This window comes from Carassius auratus, chromosome 30 (assembly GCF_003368295.1).
Source record: "Carassius auratus strain Wakin chromosome 30, ASM336829v1, whole genome shotgun sequence".
Taxonomy (NCBI): Eukaryota; Metazoa; Chordata; class Actinopteri; order Cypriniformes; family Cyprinidae; genus Carassius; species Carassius auratus.
The window spans coordinates 24,512,018-24,535,270 of NC_039272.1; the positions used below are offsets into that span (position 1 = coordinate 24,512,018).

The window sequence follows — 23,253 nt, forward strand, 5'->3', positions numbered from 1 at the left end:
AGGTGGCCAATCTGTCAAATTACAGCAGAAAATAAAGAGGCCATTTCCAGAGCTATGGCTCTGTGGTTTCAGGCATGACCAGGAATTTGTGTTTGTGTGTCCCTGTCAGAGATGAAACAGAGGCAAAGATGTTTGTGTGAAAGAGATGATTAAAGAGGGGGAAGACTCCTGCAATGGAGACCCAGTGAGCCAGCAATGGAGGATGGAACCAGATGACTCTTCGCCTCCTTTAGTAAACATTTATATTTATATCCATTCAAAGAATTGGTTCTAACAAAAATATTAAGCAGCATGTTTTCAACACTTTGTTTCTTGAGCATCCAGCCTCGGTGAGCATGAGAGAATTACTTTAAAAAAACCTTTGATTGGTATTACACTGAACAAAATTATAAACGAAACACTTTTGTTTTTGACTCCATTTTTCATGAGCTGAACTCAAAGATCTAAGACTTTTTCTATGTACACAAAATACCTACTTCTCTCAAATACTGTTCACAAATCTGTCTAAATCTGTGTTCGTGAGCACTTCTTTATCGAGACATTCCATCCACCTCACAGGTGTGACATATCAAGATGCTGATTAGACAGCATGATTATTGCACAAATGTGCCTTAGGCAGATCACAATAAAAAGCCACTCTAAAATGTGCAGTTTTACTGCAGTCACCATTCCAATTGCACGCTCCCTCAAAACTTAAGACATTTGTGGAATTGTGCTGTGTGATGAAGATGCACATTTTAGAGTGGCCTTTTATTATGGCCAGCCTAAGGCACTGATTTGTGAACAATATTTGAGAGAAATAGGGCTTTTGTGTATATAGAAAAAGTCTTAGATCTTTGAGTCCAGCTCATGAAAATTGGGGGCCAAAACAAAAGTGTTACTTTTATGATTTTGTTTAGTGAAATAAGATATAAGACAAATAAGAAAAAAAAAATATATATATATTATTTTTACCACTTTGAGGTAATTATTCTGATCATATTCCATAAATATGAAATAACATTTATTATTTGTAAGCAAATTAAAAAGCAGTATAAGGTGATCAGATGGCCTATACGCATAGCAAAGAACAGATTTTATACTTTTTTTAATTGTTTGGCCAAGTGAGTAGTTTGCCACCAGTTGAAAAGATTAAAAAGCAACAAGTTAAATGATCTGAGTTTCATTTTAGATCATGGATATTTTTCATTCTGACTTATGCTGTGTTATATTTAGAGTGTGGTAAAGAGAACCTGCTGTCTGATTAGCATGAGAAAGAAATGTTTATGCTGAGAAGCTCAAAAGCTGACAGAGGGCAGTGAGACAGGCTGGTATCTGTATCGCTCCTCTGCAGGGAGAGGAGGAGCCACACAACACTGTCACATGGCCATCACACTGACAGCTCCAACGCACAGCAATCAATAGAGGAGCCCTCGCTCATTCTCTACACACACACACACACACACGCACACACGCACACGCACACACACACACACTCTTATCATTAGGGCTAATCAGAGTTCTGATGTGATTATAAGATTCTTTTGCTTAATAAGTGATTATTTCTGTTTATTGGCTAAAGTAGTTAATCAGAAGCACATTAATGAACCAGAGAGCTAATGAACCTCAATAGTGAGGTTTCACAAGGCACTAAACCAACAAACCATGCAGAAAAAAAAACGTATTTTTATATCAGTGTCACATATAAAGGGGCTTATACAAATGAATAGAATCAATTTATGTAACTGAAGGTTCTGACTGTTTTCAGAAAACATTTATTGGCATTTTGTTTTCATCTTTGCTCCATGTAATATATATATTTTTTCAGAACTCAATGATCAATAGAAAAGTAAATAAACTATATTTATTTTGAAATTGATTCCCACCCCTCCCCCAATCTATTAAATACATCCTTGCTGAGTAAAAATATATTATTATTATTTTTTTTTTATTTTTTTATTGGTGACCCTGAACTTGGGGGTAGTACTGGTAGTACATTTAAATCTTAAACATGCACCTAAATGAAATGCTAGTTCAAACTGACATTTAATTTAAAAATACCGATTTTTATCAAATATACATGTAACATTATTTTATAAGTGGGACCCCATAGTGTATTTGAACAAATTTTAGGCCAGGACAAGAAAGACCCTTTTAAGCACTGACACTGCATACACGGATAGATTCACTTCTCACATTTGACGTTCTCTTGTCAGGCTGCATTGTGCTTTCTCCATTTGAGGCAACAGAAACGAGGATAAGCGGAGGGTCAAAATGCTCTGGTGCACGATGACACTCACCTTATTCAAAACGCTTGTACATGTTATATAAGCAGGGCTCCAGACTAACATTTGAGAGCAGTGGCACCAGCGCCTCTAAGTTCTACAGACGGTGGTGCCAGGAGCAGATCTGGTAGCTCTGGGGGTGGTGTGTGGGAGTATTCAAAATAAAGATAATTTAATCATAAAATTACTATTGTTTTGCATTAATTAGTGCAGTTACTAATAATATTTCATGTTCATTTATTGTTTATTGTTTATACAGATATGACAGTAAAGCACTAAGTTTGAGTTAAGACGCATACAAAATCTACTTTTATTAACAGTAACAGGTGCAAAATCTACTTTTTATATTCAGAATATTTATATATTCCACTCTCATCAAATGTGCCATTATTTTTGTAGCATATGGAACTGACCAACTTCAGTGATTATGTGTGATTTAGTAGCAAATTGAAGAAAAGTTTGTGACTTTTCTTATTTCATACACAAAAAAAAGTGTAAAATTCGGACAAAATCAGATTTCTTGATGATTTGATATTTTATAATAGTGATTTAATAATGTCAAAATATAGAGAAAAAGTACAAATGAATGACTAATACACCAATAAGGGCTCCTCTGCTGCTGTCTACTGGTTATAATTTTGGTTTGATGTATTTAAAAAATTTACATAATTGTTTGTTTACCACAAAGTATAATTTGTTCATCCCATTAAAAATAACATTCCAACTTGATCATCTAAAAATAGTTGTGTGAAATTCTTGAAAGTCATTGAAAAGGTTGTACAAACCCTGAAATGAATGATAACACATTCAACTATTTCTACCACAACACCATGGTTGCAGTTTGTGTTGCTGCTTCAGGTTTCCTGACGTATGTCAGCGCTGTTTATAACAGAGATTTCTGTGCAGAATTTGTATGATTCTCACTAGATCTCAGAGTATTATTAGCATTGTGAGGTGAATACAAACGCTTATCACTGGGTCTCGCAGAACTATTGCATCTGTGCAGTAACAGTGTCGCGAAATCAACTTTGGCTCCCGAGGAAAGCTGTTGTGAGCTCGGACAAGTTTGCTTGTGTCATGGTCTGAGCTGATAAACAGTCCGTGCTGCTCAGCTGAAACGTAGCTCGATTAAGGTTCGCGTTCATTTCGACTGCCGTTTGATGTTTCTCAAATGCAACAGAAATGGCAAAGCTTATGAGTTAGACAATGTGGTGGTCGCAAAATGGTCGCAAAATGTGACCATTTGGTAGCACTCCCTGTATAAGGTTAATGGAGTAGCATCAGAGGATCCCATTACACCTCTAAAATAAGACAAATAAGTTTTCAGTTACATTAAGTAGCTCCACAAGTCATAGCACAAAATCCAGACAGAATCAACAAGCTGCATAAATAATGTATGACAATTTTTAGCTATTGAATGAATATTCACAGGCATGTCACATCTTTGTGTAAATTGATACCATGTTACAGCGTGGTATGCCGATGTCTTGACTTAACAATAAAAAAGCCCACAGGTGGCCATGTGTCTCATCAGAACAGACCACAGACTCTGATTTAACACTTCAAATTAATCTTGATTGAGTTTCACATTATGTACCTATAAGAATGCTGTCTGTTACTCTGGTTATTGATTCACTCTGCCTATCTACGATAAAGAGAGATCCACTCATTTCCTTAAATATTACAACAGTGCCAGAAATAGAGTAATGCCTGCAGTAAATACTGAACTACTTTCTATCTTTAACAATTATTTGTCATGATTTGGCACACAGCTCAAATGTATCACTCAATGAAGAAGCTATGTACTGTATGGATACAATCAAGCATCAGATCTAATGTTATCTAATATGTAGTATCAACAAACACCTGGCAAGGCTACTCAAGTATGTGTTACCTCATGGACAAGCAACTCTTAAGATCTGGCTCAGAGATTTTACATCTTCTGTCATGCAACACGAAAAAATATATACACTATATTAAGGCTGCACGATATAATGTTTCAGCATCGATATCGCGATGTGCGCATCTGTGATAGTCACATCAGGATAAGAGATGTTTAGTATAGTGATTGCTAAATGTATACTTATTTTCTTTGCTCACACACAGACACCGTGTCTACACTAGACGTGTTGCACCGCTCGCACTGCAACAGCTAAAGTCTGTTTACACTGGACGTGAAAAAAATGACCTTTGCTAATCATCTGAACTTTGTGTCAGTACGTCATAAACAGAACAAGGCATTAGTTTACTGTCTGCGATTTGTTGTGTCGTGCCGTGCTGCATACAGTGTTAGCAGGGCCAGATTAACACTTTGTTGTACCCTGGGCAACAGTATTCAATGGCCCCATCAGTCACGACCCCAGGATCACCATAATATGGTCATATACAGAATGTATCACTGTAATATACAGTAAATATACTCAATACTTCAAATTCTAACTGTCATCAGGTGTATTTTGATTTACAAATATTTAAATGCTCATAGAACTACAAATGCACTACTATGTCCCCTATCAAAGACATTCACTCACACACATATGATGCTATGAAAACAAAACACATCAGCATTTGTATAATCTGGTAAAATTGACCCACTACATTGAGAGGGAGGGAAATATCCTCCATTTTCACAAAAATGAATAAATAAGCAACCACTTTCAAACCATTGTTTATTTAACAACATTTATTCCCAGTAGAAATGTATTGAATTGATAGTGCTATAACAGAAGACCACAGACAACACATCAAGAAACATTTTGGTCCTCAGCTCATTTTAAGCAGAAATCACCCTAACAGGGTGACCCTGTTTCAATTTGAAATCTGCCAGTTATCCCTCCACAACAATTCGTGGCCTAATGGTTAGAGAGTCGGACTCCCAATCAAATCTCTCTCCACCTTCAATACCACGACTTAGGTGCCCTTGAGCAAGGCATCGAACCCCCAACTGCTCCCCGGGTGCCGCAGCATAAATGGCTGCCCACTGCTCCGGGTGTGTGTTCACTGCTCTGTGTGTGTGCACTTTGGATGGGTTAAATGCAGAGCACAAATTCTGAGTATGGGTCACCATACTTGGCTGAATGTCACGTCACTTTCACTTTCTTTCTTTTTCTTTTCTTTCACTTTCACTTCTTTCTTTTCTTTTTTTATTTTTCACTTTCACAATTTATAGCATTTTAATGAAGCTGACACCTCAAGGAAAAAATAAATAAATAAAATGCAGTATCGCTATTATCTGCTCATAAAAAATATTATCCTAAGCTCATTTTAACTTGTTTTAAAATAGAACAACATATCACAGCACAAATAACCAGTTAAACATTTTAGTGCTACATAAACATTTAGAAATCTGTCAATTTCTCTGAAGAAGAAAAGACAGAAATAAATGCTACATAATCTGGCAAAACACACAATTTTAGTCCTAAATAATGACGAAGTGCATGTTTGAATTTGAAATGCCTTCATTTGGCAAACACATCTTTTAAACAATGGCTGTTTTTTTGCAGTTTGACTGTGCAAACTGGTGTAAACGTAAGCTGGTGGTGTAGAAAAGTCCTGGCTAGCTGAGTTGTCCTCGTCGTTGACGGAAGCCGACTTAACAGAACTGTCGGCAACATTAACAGGAGTGAATAAATTACCTATTTTAGGTATATACTTTAAACTTTCTGCGTTTCTGACGTCCTTTTCCTTTTTTAATTTCCGCTTCGCGCTCCCACTTAGCTTCTCCATGTCCGATTTTTTTCTGTTGTAGGAACGCCTGACGTAACCCGCTCTGCGTAACATTTGACCCGCCTCATGCGGACTGACCAATGAGGAGAGGGTCTTAACTTGAGGCCCTCTCTTCATTGATCAGTCCACATGAGACTGACTCTCAACCGCTCACAACTCACGTTCAAAGTCATAGGCAGCGTCTCTCTGTGCAGCGCAAAAGCCTGTGTTGACAGTTTGTTTAATATAAAGCGGGAGATTACCAGATACAGTATTTTGCTCGTGCCCTTGCTGCCCTGGGCCCTTTAGAGGTCTTGGGCCCCTGGGCAATTGCCCAGTTGCCCGTATGGTTAATCCGGCCCCGAGTGTTAGCCAGCATCACTGACTGTAATGGGACTCGCCATATCTGCTGCTGCTGCGAATCTCGCGTGCATGCGAGTACACCATTTCTTTTACTGTCTATGGTTCGACGCCGCTGGTGTATAAACACTGGCTATGATTGGCTACCATGAAACACATGACTCTGCCTTAGCCAATCATAATCGCTTATCTCGTTATTAACTCACCTGCTCACTCGCTGTGTGAGGCAGGGGTGCATTCGGATTACATAGTTTATTAAATCAATTCAAAGTAACGCACCGCATTTAACGTCCAGTAATGTTAACGGCGTTATAACGACGTGAAAAGTAATTAGTTAGATTACAAAATCAAAAGATAAACATAAAATAAACAACACAGATGATATAGTAAAATATATAAAATCCATTTAAAATCCAATTAAAATGCCTGGGAATAAAGATATGTTTTCAACTTCATTTTAAAAGTTGTAATAGAATGTGCAAGTTGGATGGCCAGTGGCAGTTGGTTCCAGAGACTGGGTGCCACAATTGAAAAAGCCCTATCACTCGTAGTTTTTAAGCGTGAACGAGGGACAACTAAGAGAGCTCTGTAAGAAGATCTTAGATATCTGGAGGATGAAAAAGGAGTAAGATGATCTGTGAAATAAGATGGGTCTTGACCATTAAGAGCTTTAAAAACAAACAACAAAATTTTTAATTGAATTCTAAAATATACAGGAAGCCAATGAAGAGAGGCTAAAATTGGTTTTCTTTGCCATGGTCAACAGCCTTGCAGCAGCATTTTGTACCATCTGTAAACACACATAAGCAGTAGCTTTTACAGATAACAGCTTATCTAAAAGAAAGAGACAACAAGTAACATACCATTCTGAAATTTCCTACAAGAGCCGTGCTTGCACAGGTTTTGCTCAGTCCTCTTTACTAATATTTTCTGGGTCACATTCAGGCTAAAACTGATAATTAATATTGATGATTACATTGTTTACAATACAACCAGAGCACATTCTGAGCTGAGGGGCGTGATGTTTCTGCACGCGCAATAGGTGGTTTAGCAAATCACAACACACTGGGCCAGTCAACCATCTGAGCTCATTGCATATTTCTGAGGGAAGAGATTTACAAAAAAAGGAAATTGTCAGTGCGTTAATCGGAGAAGGGATAGAGCGGTGTTGAATAAAGGTAAATTATGTGAATTATAATTATTTGTAAATTATATGGAAATGATTACTATTTTTTTTTATTTTAAATGAAGCATTAACACATGTTTACTCCACTCCATAAACACAATCAAGCCTAGAAAAAAAAAACAGTCAACCACCCTTTAAAAATGTAAAAGATGGAATGACCACTAATTTAAGAGTGCACTTGTGAGCTCAGGCACTGATGTTGGATAAGAAGTCCTGGCTTGCAACAGTTCCAAGGCATTTGACAGAGCTGGTTTGTGCTTGATGCTACACACCTATGGCAATGGATCAGACTGAAATACCTGAATTTAGGTGTGTCCCAATACCTTTGTCCATATACTGTAGTGTATATTTAATAAAACAGTATTATAAATACAAACACACTGATTTATCACAAATGCCTAAATTAAGGTCAAACTCATCTCTGACTTCAGAGGTTTTCACTTTCTGGGATATTGCACTGATTTCCATTGATTTCCATTGCTTTTCATGTGGAAAAATTATAAATGCTGATCTGTTCTTTACAGCCAAAGGCTTCTTTCATCACATGACAGAAATGACTACAAGAACACTACACTGGATGCCTCAATAAGCATACAAGATTTAAAGAACCATGCATTATGGGAGATTGAAAGAAAAAACAGTTAAAACAGCCCAGCCAGTCTAGAGAGGAACTGGTTGAAGACTAACATATGACACATTACACAATGCTCTAATCCTACAGAGCCATTGGCACAGAGAGTATTATATAAAAGGGCATGTATTGCCATTAGAGAGGCTTTCTGAATGTTACAGAGAGGATGACAACAGAAGAGAAGAGGACTCTCACTGTCTCTTTATTTTTGATCATTTTTAATCTTAAACCAAGTGCAATGGTCATAACCTCAAAAAGTATAAATGTTTTATCCTCATGTGGCCTTCAAATCACGCTGATTTATCAATTTGTGAAAGAAACGTACAGACAAAATCACTAGTCTATGAAACACCATAATAACCCAGAGAACATCTAAATCTAAATGTAGAAATGAACCAATCCAAGAAGGTAAATGTAAGTACTGCCTTAAGTGTGAATTAAAACTGTTGAATAACATCAGGGTTTGCCTGAGAAACAGTTTCACTGAATTGAAGACTGAACATTTTTAACTCAAAGATGTGCTGTATCCAACACAGTATTGAATACATTGAAACATTGCATACATTTTATGACAAGTTTTTTAGAAATGCATGTTCTTCAGTTATTAATTTATTGAGGGGAAAAACAAATATTATCAGTTTACACCCCAATTGTATTTCATTTGAATGTATTACAAACACAGCAAGCACCACTTCCAAAAGAAATCCATCCACTATACGGATTAAACACATATCTTGAAAAAAAAAAATGTAATGATGCTTCAAGTCACCTCGATACCTAAAGCATAAGGAATAGAGCCAGTTTTTAGCACCCAATCAAATGGGAAATATATAAGTCTTTCACTATATCTAACATTCTCCAGGATAGCAGTGATCTGGGGGAAGACTCAACTGAAGTGCCCTCATGTTCATCCCACATCACATCCTCTTGAATGATATTCAGCCAGTTAGACTCTTAATCTCTGGATCACAAACATAAGAGAGAGGACTTCCATCCAGGGACTGGAAGTGAAGTGTCTATGTGCTGTTGAAACTGTAAGTGTGTGGTGTGGTTGAGTTCACTGTACACCATTAGTGTCCAGCTAAAGCTCCAGTGGTTTGGCTAAAGCCGAGAGGATTAGTAAGGGAAGCTCTAGTGGATCATGGAGCCTTAATGGCTCTGCTGGGGACTGTTAGAAAAGTCCATGCTGAATACTATTTAAACAATTTACTAAAAAATACATTACCCTTCAGCGGAAACACAGGCATGACAGAACAGCAACAAGACGAGTGTGATTCAATCTATAAACAAGTTGTTAGAGAAACTTTGGCCAGTTAGTTAGTAAGCTGCTTCTACCCAATGAAAACAATTAAAAGACTCTGAGGCATTAAGCTATGCAACAGAGAAAGATTTCAGTGCTGTTAGGGTGGGGGAAAATGCCACCCCCCTTAAGGACTGTGCAATTGTTTTCTGTGAAACAAAAGTTAAAGTTGTTAAGAAAAGTTATCAATTTTAGCGACACTGACTACGTTTACATGGACCATTTACCTTATTCTGAATAAGACAATATTATGATTAAGGAGGTTACATGAGTTGCTTTTAGAATATTCCTTAAATGTTCCTGTTTTAAATTGTATAGTACATAGATCGATTAATTGCACATGTCATTAAGTTCCCATGCGACGCTTCCCGATGTCCAACCAGAATTTCACATATATTAACATAGTTTGTCTTCGTTATGGTGCCATATACAGTTTTGGATTTCATTTTTTATTTTACAAAAGCTTAAAGTGTAGTTAATTATTTGTCCTGCTATATGTGCAAACAAACAACTGCAGTGTTAGCCATGCTCTTTTGTTTGTTGTCAAATGGTTACTCACTGCCATGTGTGTATCCTGCCGCAAAATACCATTACCATGTAATTAAGGTTTGTATATGTCTATACTGCACTTCGATAATGCAACTAAAATATGTAACCTGACCTCCAACCAATACACCAGTATCCCTCGGGTTTGTAAACTGTACTCATGGATCCATGCAGCAAGCTCCTAGGTAGCCTACATGTCAACAAAACCTTTTAATTTTTAACATTAATATGAGTTCCCCTAGCCGGTCTATGGTCCCCCAGTGGCTAGAAATTTCGATAGGTGTAAACCAAGCCCTGGGTGTCCTGCTCTGCCTTTGAGAAAACGAGAGCTCAGACGGGCCGATCTGGAATATTCCCCTTATGTCATCATAAGGTGAAAGGTTACCTCCCCTTTCTCTGCTTTGCTTGCCCAAACATTTACATTAAATTAATTCGCAATGTCAGCACAGGCTTTACAAACAGTCTTTTACGATATGGATTCGACAGCACTGCCACAAACAGTGAGTAACAGTGTTCATTAATGCCTGATCTGTGATCAATGATTTCTGATGTGAAGCTTATTATTCAAGTTCACACAGACTTTCTTTCTAAATGGTTTAATAATGTTTATGCATTGCAATGACGAGATCACTGCATTCACGTGATAAACAGACTCTGTCTACTCGATGCTCGTCACTGCAGCTTTTCATGTGATGGGAAGAGATCTAAAAAATAATGCTATAATCAACACTTCCACGATTCGTTAATCTCGACAGCTTTAATAGTAAAAATAAAAACCTAGTTAAAGTATTTGAAAGGGGTTTACTCTGAGTCTCACAGCAGACACACCCCTAACACCAGGATATGAAAATGCCTTTTATTTCTAATAAAATTTCTAATAAAAAATCTAATAATTTAAGTGTAAAAATCATACTAACAATATAAGTACACCTCAGGAAACATTAAAAAAGCATTTAGAAAAAGAGAATAATCCACATTATGGGACGTTTAAGTGATTCTCTATCAATTGTAGTACGAGGTGGAATACAATGATTTAATAAGATAGATGTGCAACAAAATCTTGTTTAATTTGTGAAAAATCTTAGCATTCGGTTATTATTGTATAATAAACCTGGCATTGTGTCCACTGCTTCCGCAGGTTCCCCAAGGTCTGGAATCGGTCCTTCTCCACAATCTTCCTCAGGGTCCGGTCACCTCTTCTCGTTGTGCAGCGTTTTTTGCCACACTTTTTCCTTCCCACAAATATATATACACAGTGGGGCTCGAAAGTTTGGGCACCCTTTGCAGAATCTTTTCTTGTAAAACATGTAGATTGCAAACTGGGAGCCTTATAACATGGCAAAAGAGGAACCCCCGTTCACAAAATCAAATCACAAATAATACTACTGATGAAAAAGAATTGGTTGAATGTTAACCACTTTCGTTTCCATATAACTATAAACGATTATAAAAGTTCATCAGCAAGCATTTATTGCTCCCATGTTCTAGCGCAATTTTTTTTTTATTCATTTTAATTCAATTTATCTAAAATTTCAAAAGAGCGACCAGTGGGAAGAATGAGTCTGGAGCCCTGTGATGTAATGCTAAATTTCTCCAAATCTGTTCTAATGAAGAAACAAACTCATCTACAACTCCTGGCCTGAGGGCGAGTACATTTTCTGCTTAATTAAATTTTTTGGGTAAACTATTCCTTTAAATAAAGCTGCCACAGAAAAGTTGAGTTCACCACTCCTATGAGTTAATGAAGTAAGAGAAATAATCAACTAAAATTAAACCATGGATCCAAATTAGATTTTGTTCCTGTTATAAATCCACAAGCAAATAATTAAATATTTTATTGATTAGAAAAAATGTCAAAAAGTATTAATGTGGGATTGAAGAATTCACTTTTACTCTTTTATTGGATATGACTCACAATACATATTATTTTAGTGTGAATTCCAGACATTTATCTACAGTATAATGTGCATTTATCCACCTTATACCTTCATCAGATCGCTGTCACAGTTGAACAGTGGTTAGTATGACAATATTTGAAGAGTGAAATTTTATCTGCAATAAGAGTAAACAGAGTATCATGTTCTTTTTCTTTCCCACTTGCCATTATGAGTCACATAAAAACTCTCCTGATGCTTATTTCCAGTAACGTGACAAGGTTTCAGCAAATGTGTTTTTTTTTCCCTCAAATTATTTCCAGGACTCACCTCATGCCCTTGTGGCACTCAACAAATTATCTGCTGCCATAGTAACAGGCAACTGACTGACTTCAGGAATTCTTGTTTTAGGTTATGTAAAATTTCACAGATATAGAAACTGGCACAAAACCTGGTTGAGCCTACACAGCTCGAGAATGTATATAGGGGTCTCGTTTAACTTATGTGCTTTGGCTATATAAAATTACTGTATAGTCAAGTTGTCTGTAAAAATGTATGTGTTCTTCCTATAGGTGAAAAGAAAAGACTTTAAAATTGTAACAAAATATTTATATTTCAAATTATGTTTATTCAAATATTTGATATATCAAAGTGCCCTGAAAAAAATAGAAAAAAGACTGCCATCACAAGAATAAATTAAATTTTGAAATTAAAAAATGTAAATCAAGAACTCATGACGTCATTGTCATGACATTTCACAATATTACTGCTTCTAACCGGTTTTCATAAATAAAAAAAAATGCAGCCTTGGTGAGCATAAAAGACTTGTTGCAAAAGCTTTGTTACCATTATGTTGCAGTCTTTTGACAAACAAACATTTTATGCAAATTTTACCCCAAACTTTTGAACAGTAGTATATGTTCTAGCTGTGATTATGTTGTTTCAAACACAACACAATTACAGTGGCTACGTTTACATGCAACCAAATAATCCATTTGTAATCGGATTGACAGCTCAATCGGACTGAAAAGCCTTCATGTAAACACCTTAATCGATCCAATTGAGCTTGAAAGGAATGAAATTTCGATCGGATTGAAGGGGTGGTTTATCCCTCTTCTAAAACGATTGAGAGTCCATGTAAACACTCGATCCGATTGAACCACAAAACAGAAAGGACTGCACATGTGCAATGATGCAAAAATAACGTAATAAAATAATGACGCGCGGAACGAGCAGTTCTTCCTTTTGAATTAAGTGTTGTATAAATGTTGTCCTGTCATTATAAATCTCTCCTTTCACTGGACAACTGTGAAGCGGAGCACGACAACCTTGTTCTGGGCGTGGGGAGGGGCTTTTTTTCCCCGTGATAAATATGAGCAGCATGGCATAAATGGATAAATATAAATTCTGCTGTTAAAACAAATAAAGAAACTGTATAGGAGAGTGGTTATAATGTGAAAACAGTGATATATTTGTGCAGTGTGCACATGTCAAAAAAAAAAATCTATTCCGATTTGAAGCTTGTGACATAGAAACACGCACATCAACCCAATCACTTTACTTAGCGTTCATGTAAACACTACATTCAGATTTATTATTTGGAATTAAGTCCAACTGAACCAAAAATTGTGCATGTAAACTTAGCCAGTGTATTTCCCAAAAAGCGTGGAGGGAATAATTCATATTTTTAAATGTAACAGAAAACTTAAAACTGCTAGATAATACAACTAACCTGTACAACAATTATATGAAACCTATATGAAGCCTTTACTGCTGAGTTTTATCAAGTGTCTAGAGCTTGTGAGCAGTGTGTGGGTATATGGGTCGGGGGGCTGGGTATCAAACAGCCGACTGGTCAGATAAAAGTTAATCCTGTCTTAACATGTGGATTGGGAAAAATGGACAGATCTGGAAGCAAAACCTTTAAAATATTATGTTTTCACCCAACATGAACACAAAGATAAATGACAGTTTTACTGAGACGCTATACCTGACTTGAGGTACAAGACAGCTGCTGAGCAAAATAAATAATGCTTCAAAGCAGCTTTCTCATTGAATAACATCAACATCAGTGCACACAGGTTGAACACTTCAGGGTAAAAGCCTTACAGGCCTTTAGTGCAGATGCATTTCTACTTTGTGTTCCTTTCTATTGTTAAAAAAAAGCTCATTTTGTTAATGATCTCTGAAACTCATGTACTGTATGGCATGTTTCCACTCTTCGCTCTGTCTGTCAACAACTGCATCTGTCAATCTGTCAGCAAGCTCTCTGAAAACACAGAGATGTGACAAACGACACACAAACAGAAAAACATGACAATTCCATCAATGCTAGCCACAGATGGCAGATAGGACTTTCAGGGAGACAGACCATGATATATCCACTCAATCCACAAAGGGAAGGAGAAAAATGTTGAAGGCAAAGGCAAGGGCAGGACAGGGCAGGGCAAAGCAAAGAAAATAAATAAATTGGAAAAAGGACGGGAAAAGAAAAGCAACAGGCAATGGAAAGGAAAGTAGAGATGAAATGAAAAGAAAGGAACAGGGAGGGAAAGGAAAGGTACAAGGAAAGTGGGTAACACTTTAGTATTCAGTTGGGACCAATTCTCACTATTAACTAGTTGCTTATTAGCATGCCTATTATTAACATATTGGCTATTTATTAGTAACTACTTATAAAGCACATATTCTGCATGACCATATTCTACATCTCTAATCCTATACCCAATACTACACTTAAACTACCTTACTAATTATTATAAGAAGCAAATTAGAGGTTTATTAAGCCAAATGTCATAGGCAACAGTTTGTAATAGTGATAACTGGACCTTAAAGTAAAGTGTGACTGAAAATTGAAAAGTTATAAAAGAAGAGAAAAAATATATATTTACTAACCCAGTAGTTTTTAGTAATATATCTCTAGAGTTGACCGTTTAAACATAGCATGCTTTTTCCATAGTCAAGCCCCCAAAATACAGTCTATTCCTCTCTTTATCTGTTATCTCACGACAGCTTGCAGATAGGCTCTTTAATAGGATTCGACAGAAGGTTGTAGCCTGCTTTCAGGAAATCCTCCCCTGCTTATACCTGAGCGTGCCTTCGCTTTATGTGTTTCAGGGAAACTGACTGTACAATCTGTGGTAGAATGACACTGCTACAATAACATGTATCTGCTAACGGATGATGCGTTATAATAGTAGAGATCAATTCAACTGTAGATGATGAAAATGACATAATTAACGTACAGTGTCTATTTTTGTCCTGCTGTAAGTACTGTGCTTTGTTTCCATAGGTCAAGAGCATGTAGTTTAGACATAAAAATGCTGTCTCAATTAGGGTAAAGCATTCATCTTGATCTCCTATTTATAAAGTTAAGATTGCCCCATTAAAAGACTGATAAATTACATTATTCAAAAAAAAAAAAAAAATTATTACATTCCATGTCTCTTATGCAGTATGGGACATTATTAATGAATCTGTGATCAGATGTGATTTGATTGGACTAAGGCGGGGGGCTGCTCAGCTGGTGTTGCACTTTTCTGTATCAATTAACATCTAAGTTTACAAAAACGGATCAGATAATGTTAAACTTGGTGTCTAGTCTTTATCATGCAAATTTACCAATATGGCACACAGCTAAAGTAAGTTCTCCCTTCAGGGTGTGTGTTTGTGTGTGTGTGTGTGTGTTAGTGGACCACACGTCAAACTGTTTATTGCTTATGAAGTACACTACTGTTCAAAAGTTTGGGTTTAATTTTTCTTGGAAATCAATTCATATTTTTATTTATTCAGCAAGGACACAGTAAATTGATCAAAAGATAGAACGAAAGATTTCTATTTCAATAAAATTCTGTTTTATTGAATCTTCTATTAATCAAAGAATCCTGTACTGATTTGAAGCAGGGTGCTTAGGGTGGTTGGTTGTTTGCTTGCTTGCTTATTCTTAATGTAATGTGTATGTTTTTTAGATAGTGTATTAAAGGGGTCATAGGACATTGCTAAAAAGTACTTAATTTTGTGTATTTGGTGTAATTCAATTGGGTTGAACTGTTTTGGAACAGTGTTGTAAATACAACTTACCACTGATTTCTAGTTGTGTCCTCTTTTGGAAGACCAAACATCAGTTGTTTTTATTTGCATGATAGTTTCTGAAGCAAAATTAGTTAAGAAATACTGTCACATAGGATCTGATCTAAAATGATGACACAAAATACAAAGGGGGTGTTTCCTTTTGTCATGTTTTCTAAGAGAAGCATGAAAACAGAACAGGACATGATGTCCCAGTGTCCTCATTGTGCTGGAGGGTGTCCTCCCTGATCATTATGGACACATTGTTCATGTGGGAGAGTGATATCTTATTGGAGTTATGGCACTATTGGCTTGAGATATGCCACTAGTAAAGAACCACAGGCTCTCTTCGGTTGTGAATGTGACTCTGGGATTGCCATAAAAGATCTAGAGGTGGTCTACCATCCTAAGAATTCATCAAACTGATTTGGAAATCAAATCCATCAGTACACAGTCTTCACAAACACAGCTAAACCATGGGTATAAGGTCTGCAAGTTCATTTTGTGTCATCAACTAATCCTTTAAAAGTCCATCCACCCCAGAGTTAAACTAAATAAAGAAAAAAAAAAATACTCTAGTTCTTAAGTTATGTAATCCAACAAATAGAGTATCTAGAACACACAACTCTTGCTTTCAGTCTGACAGACCAGTATCTAGAAAACAATTAACCTTTAGTTCAATTTCCCAGTAATGGCCTGTCTTAATTGCAAAAGTAATGTGTCACAACTCAACCAGGTACAGTATATTTAATGATGCTTAAACCACTAACCCTCCTGAACAAAAATATGCAATTACATGTGACATTGCAGGCTGAAACATAATCGCTTATGTAACTGTGAGACAGACGTTTGACAAACAAACAGTTGCTTTATAATCTCCCTGTGCATCTCATGCCATCTCTATATCAGATTCTAATAAATAATACAGGTTACTCATGGCTAAGAAGGTCATGTTGGATTGATCAGAGAAAAAATAAAGTGCTCTATGCATGTGTATAAAGGAATAAAAGTCTAAATTTTAAATCTGTTCATCATATAAAGAGATCATGTGTCTTCAAACTTGGATTAAACCACTCGATTCGTTAATTGGGATCAAGTTTTGGTTGTGTGGAGGGACAGAAAAATCTCAGGCTTCATTAAAATATTGTTACTCATATTTCAAAGATAAACTGAAATCTTATGAGTTTGTAATGACATGAGGGTGGGTAAATGATGCCAATGCTCATTACTGGATGAACTATCCTGTTAAAGGGGTCATATGATATTGCTAAAAATAACATTATTTTGTGTATTTGGTGTAATGCAATGTATTCAAAGTTAAAAGACACGGTAAGACTTTAGAATACTGTTTCTTACTTACTGCATAACTAATAAGAAATTATTGAAAAACTAACAGGTGATTGTTCATTACCACTTTACTCACTACTGTTCACTGCTAAGGAAGTTCATCTTAATATGCAGAGACAAATGTAAGAAACCCATTAATTGTTTGACTTCCCTTAAGCATTATCTAAATGCAAAGAAGCGTTATTAACCGAGCATGGCTCAACCGAATGGTTTGTGTTTGGAGGCAGAACTATCCAGTAACTGCCACTCAAAACCAATGACTGCTGGTCAGTTCAAAAGGCTGTGGATGTGAATGCCCCATTTGAATGAAGATCTGAAGACTATTCTTGTAAAATACCGTCAGGAATATGACACTCAGCTGTGTATAGAAACCACCAGGGGTACACAACCCCAAGGACCTGCCTCCCTGGTACAGAGCTCACAGGTACTCATGGGTATTTTGTGGATTGCATCAGTCAAAGTGGCTTGTTTTTCCCAAAGCATCCGTGTTTAGTTAATTCAAGTGGAGAGGTCAGTGAGCCTTTCAGCATGAGTGACAAACAGGTGGTATTTAGTAAGGGGTTTCAAAGCCGAATGGGAATTCATCATTTTATTTTTAATTCTTCCAAGCTTGGATACTATGTACTGATGAAGCAACCAGTTGTATGTTTGCAACTGACAAAAGTGCTCAGCTAAAATTCAAGACCAGTTTTTTTGGATCTGGTTCTAAAATAAGGTCTGAAACAGAAGACTGCTCTGTTTGCAATCTGTTCTGTAGTACTCAACTCATAAACGGCTTGTCGGCAGAGACACCATCGCCAAATGTTTGTGGAAGTTCCTTGTATTCCATCTGTTGCATTAGCAAAGCCTCAAGTTTGTTCCCTCAGAGACGATTTTCTTCCTCTAACTTACTCTGCTAAAATTCCCAAGAGACATTTGAACCATTAAATGCTCTGGCAAATTAGTATAATTGGCTTATTTGTATTTCATCAGTCACATAACAAACACGCCAGGTTAGGATTTAATTTCTCTCTCTGTTGTGCAACTAATATGTGTATTGTGATTCAGACAACAGGTGAGATCGAGAGAACAGGAAGAGGGTTATGATCTAGAGCGACACACCAATGAATCACAGCGCAATAGCTCCATGCTAATCTATCATCATAAAACACAGGCGCACCAGACCGCAGTACCACGATCCTCTGCTTCTATGATCACACTCACAGATACAGCATATCTACATGCATTACACTGCCTCGTGAAAGGTGAAGGACTGGCTATATTGGCCGGCACATTTCGTCAACCTGTGACAGATTGTTGTGTATGAGCGACTGATATTGATTACTGCGGTCGACAGCAAAGCGTGCAATTACACTAGGACAAAGATGCACTTCAGATAATCTTTGGGCAGTTAATGTGCTACAGATTGCTTGTTGTTATCCATCGACCCTAATATGTCTTGCTTAAAGGGACGGTTCAGCTATGAATGAAAATTCTGTCACCCTCATGTAGTTTTCAATATGTATAACTTAGTTTTTTTCTGTGAAACATGAGAGAAGATATTTCGAGAAATGTCTCAGTGTTATTGGGCACATACAATGTAAGTCAGTGGGGATCAGTGTTGTTTTGTACACCATTCACATCAAAATATCTTCTTTTGTATTCCACATAAGAAAGTAAGTCATACAGGTTTGGAATGACATGAGGTTGAGGGAGATGTAAACTATTCATTTTAAATAAAACTTACAGAGAGTGCATTGAAACTAAAATGTACTTGCTTCTCAGGTGATTCAATCTAATTTTAAGGATGTTTAGATATTTCCCTGAAGCGAAAAAAAAAATGTAGAAAATGATTTGCACTGTGCAGCTCACTCTTGGTCTTGCATGAAGGTCAAAGGCAAACATCTGTCAGCAATAGATCACTGTGTGCTATGCCAGAGTCATCCGGGATTAGATCCAGACCTCATAGTTGCATCGTTATAGCCTGTTGTTTTTCTACCAGCACACATGCTCAGGCACATACGTCCACCACGGCACTGTATGGATTAACTCCATCTAAGACAGAGCACAATAATGATAAAATAACCACATGAGACCGCAGGGCTCTATCTAATCTAGTCTACAGGCTGCCATGATTGAAAACTGGACTCCAAACGGAGAGGCAGGCAGAGGTCCATAATAGGATTTACATCTGGGACAGACAAGAGCTCTGCAGATAACGGAACAGAACGGATGACTCGCACCTGATGCCCACAAGAATCACTTTAAAGATATGTCGATCAATGGAACAAACACAAAAAAGCACAGTATAGGGAAATGCGTGACCCTTCAATACGATCACTGTCTGAACACAAATAATCACATGCATAATAAACCATTCAAGTCATTTCCAAAAATTAAACCAGGGCTGCCATTCCATGGAGCTCCATTAATACAGGTAAGTGAAAACAAGCAGGCAGAGGAATCTGAGGCAACAGTTGTCATTTCTAGAGTGGCACAAAGACAAAGAGTCAGAAACAACTACTCACTGGAGTCGTCCGAATCATAGCCTTCCACGTCCGGCTCTTCCTCCTTCTTGTTAGCCACGAGCGCGGTGGCACCAAAGGCTTGGTCCAGGTCATCCTCATCCCGTTTGGGTTCCGCGGCCGGGTCCTCCGACTTCTGGCTGGTAGTGGTGCCCCGCAGGGAGCCGGCGCGACTGAGGGCAGGAGGAGCTGTGGGGGGCAGACCCCGTGGGTAACGGGGGAAATAGTCAGATATCTGCTTGATGGGCTGAATGGGACCTGGACATACATCAATGGCCATGTGTTCCTGAATGCTGATGGTCGTCTTCTCGCCTTTGCGTTGTGTCATTCATGCAGCCCTTTTGAGGATGTGCCACCACCCCTGAACCCGGCAAAGGGTGGGTGGTAACAGAAAAAAAGAAAGAAAAAAGAAACAAAAGAAAAAAAAATAAAAGCTACAAAAGTGAAATCTTCTTTGCTCTGGTAATCTCTTAGTGTCCCTGAAGAGCAACTGAGCGTGTCTTGGTGTCTTGGTGCATGTGTGTGAGAGTTTGCGATCGCAGAAGTGGGCTACATGAGAGGCTGTGGACTGCTCCAGCAAACTGTGGTCATGCCATCTGCCTGTGAGCTGCGCTTAGACCACTACAGCACGCTAAGACTGTTACCGGGATGAATACATGTGGGAGAGATAGAGAGGGAGAGAGAGGGAGGGGGCAGGATTATATGGAGGGATGGAGGGATTGGCTGATGTCATTGCTTAGCAACATGACAGTAAACAGGAACCAGGCGTACGGATACTTAATTATGCTATTAGTCCATCTGTTAGAGAGAGAGAGTGGCTGGGTTATCTCTGTGTTCCTCCTCTCCCTTCAGTCTAGCTTCTGACTGAACCGCCATCACAGACGAGCACGGCATGTGCTTAACTCCAGCACAATTACCAGCAACAGGTGCTAAATGCCTAAAGTCACACGTGCCAGGTTATACAGTCACCCAGCAATTCAAATAGTACAATGGGGTAAAAGCAAAAGGTAGATAAGATAAAATTCATTATTTAATCTAGCATTCGTAATTTACAGATAGAGTAATGCATAGATTTATGTATGAATATTAAAAGGATAGTTTACCCAAAATTTAAATATAAGATATTATTTACTCCCCCTCATGTCATTCTAAACCTTTATGAATTTCTATCTTCTATAGACCATGAAATAGGAATGACTTTCAATGTATAACCAAAACATTTTTAAAAAATTTCAATATACATTTTTTTTCTTAAATTATTTTGTTTTCCAAAGAGGAAAGCAAGTTGCAAGTTGAATGAGTATGTGTAAATTACAGAATTTTACTTTTCAAGCATAAGTGGTTAAAGAGTTAACATTTAGCAACTTGTTGTCAATTGGCTTTATTTGGTTTTCTAATATGCTGGCTTTCAGACATTTTTAAGAGAGGCAAAACTGTATTTAGTGTCACAGATTTCATAACACTTATCTACATAAACTTCTCATAAACTGATTTCTGTGTCATGACAATTTACTGGGAAAATTGCATCAGTGCTCTGTTGCTTTATGAAAACTAGCAGGGGGCTATTCAACCTGTCCTCTCCTTAAAGCTATGATAAATTACAGGCAAAAGCCATTCTCACATTTTACAATTGCAAAGATTTATAGTGAAAACAGTGAGTAATCTTGATGATCTCTCTTAAGGGACCTAGACAAGAAGGCGATGCAGTGCTTTCGACTGACGGTGTTGCTTTTAACAAGTGAAGAGGAATGAGGAAAATAATGATGGTGAGGGATATATGTAGGATATGGCATGATGTTATTTAATCATGATTTGAAATAGGGGTGGGCGATAAGGAAAAAATATCATATCACAGGTTTTTTTAGAAATATCACGATTTTATCACAATGCTTTGTCATGTTGGTTTACTATTTTGCAGGTTGTCTGAGCATTACAGCCAAACTATTCTCCCTATTATAAAGACAAAGCCTTTCAAGGTAAAAAAATAAAAAAATAAAAAAATAAAAAAAATTAAAAAAATAAAAAAATAAAAGAATGGCAGATATTTAGGCCAAAGAGGGCGAAGATAAAAAATCTTTGGTCTTAATTTTTTAATAACAAAGATAAAAGAACGACAACAATTTTCAGGTATTTTTAGGAGCATTCAAGAAATGTAATGAACAAATATAAAAATAAAACACTATATAAACTGATTCCTAAAGCAACTGAATTACATTTCTTCAGTCAAGAGCAATGAATGATTTTTCTCTTTGTGTTTTGTTTTATTTACGTAAAAGGAATAGTTCACCCAAAAATAGAAATTCTGTCAGCTGTCTGTCAATTCTTTTATAGTATTTTATTTTTATACCACCATTTACTCGTTTTAAACGTTTTAAACCTGAATGAGTTTCTTTCTTCTTCTGAACATAAATGCCATAGTGAGGAACGTGGAAAATCAAAAATTTGCTGGTCCACAGTGACTTCCATAGTATTTTTTTGCTACTATCAAATTCAATGTGGACCAGAAACTGTTTGGTTACCCACATTCTTCAAAATATCTTCTTTTGTGTTCACCACAAAGAAATAAACACAGGTTTGGGACAATGTGACAGTGAGTAAATAATGACAGAAATGAAATTTCAGGGTGATCTATCCCTGTAATGACAGTAGGCTCCATGTTTAACCCTCTGAGGTCTAACTGTGCGTTCACACCGCCGGCGGCGAGAGCGTCAAAGTGGCCGGAAGTCATTCATTTTCAATGTAAGCCGGCGTCGAGCAGCGGCGAGGAGCGGCGCGGTGTGACTTGGCCGTTGAGAGCGTCGAGGAGAGTTGAAATCAAGGCAACTTTATGGTAATGAGCTATGACGCTGTTGGGCAGCAACCAATCGGAACGTAGAAGTCCACCCTCCAGAGGGATTCCAGAGAACGCAGCTCCGACCATTAGTTCCCAAGCACAATGGAGGACAGGTTGATTATTGCTGTTTCGCGTTTGCAATAATCTATGATGTGTCCCTGTTTGCGTACAGGGACATAAAAAATAAATTAAAAGTGATACGTGGACTAAGGTGTCTGAGATTGTTCATTTTAAGTAAAGGATCTTAATATTTCGTCCACAACAATATTTAATGAGGTTAATTTATAACGTTACCCTGGTTAGTCTGCACGAGATCAACAAGCTTGTTTGTTTTGCGGCCACTTTAAATACAAAATAAGCATTCGATCTACATCAGAGCGTCTGAGCGCTCACGAATCTTTCTGCAGCGTCGTGAGCAGAGCGACAAGAGCGATTTTTGACGCTCTCGATGCCGGCGGTGTGAGCACACAGTAAGGGGGTTTTGGGGGCCTGGAGAAGTTTTGACATGCCCTGACTTTTGTGCTTTTTTCAGTTGCTTATAAACATATACAGTACATGGCTAAAGTCTGAAACATTGTATTCAGTATGTGATTGTGTTTTTGCAGCATTATGTGTGGTTAGTGAAAAACTAAAAT

The 23,253-nt window shown here is 37.3% G+C and overlaps 1 protein-coding gene across 1 annotated transcript in view; it reads right to left on the reverse strand.

The window, feature by feature from the left end:
* Positions 1-20,775, reverse strand: part of LOC113049756 (double C2-like domain-containing protein beta) — a 101,166-nt gene extending 80,391 nt beyond the window's left edge. Inside the window, exon 1 of the mRNA XM_026212366.1 lies at positions 19,789-20,775. Coding sequence (XP_026068151.1) covers positions 19,789-20,113 — 325 coding nt within the window. The 5' untranslated portion in view covers positions 20,114-20,775. The remainder of the gene's footprint in view (positions 1-19,788) is intronic.
* Between the last annotated feature and the right edge of the window lie 2,478 nt (positions 20,776-23,253).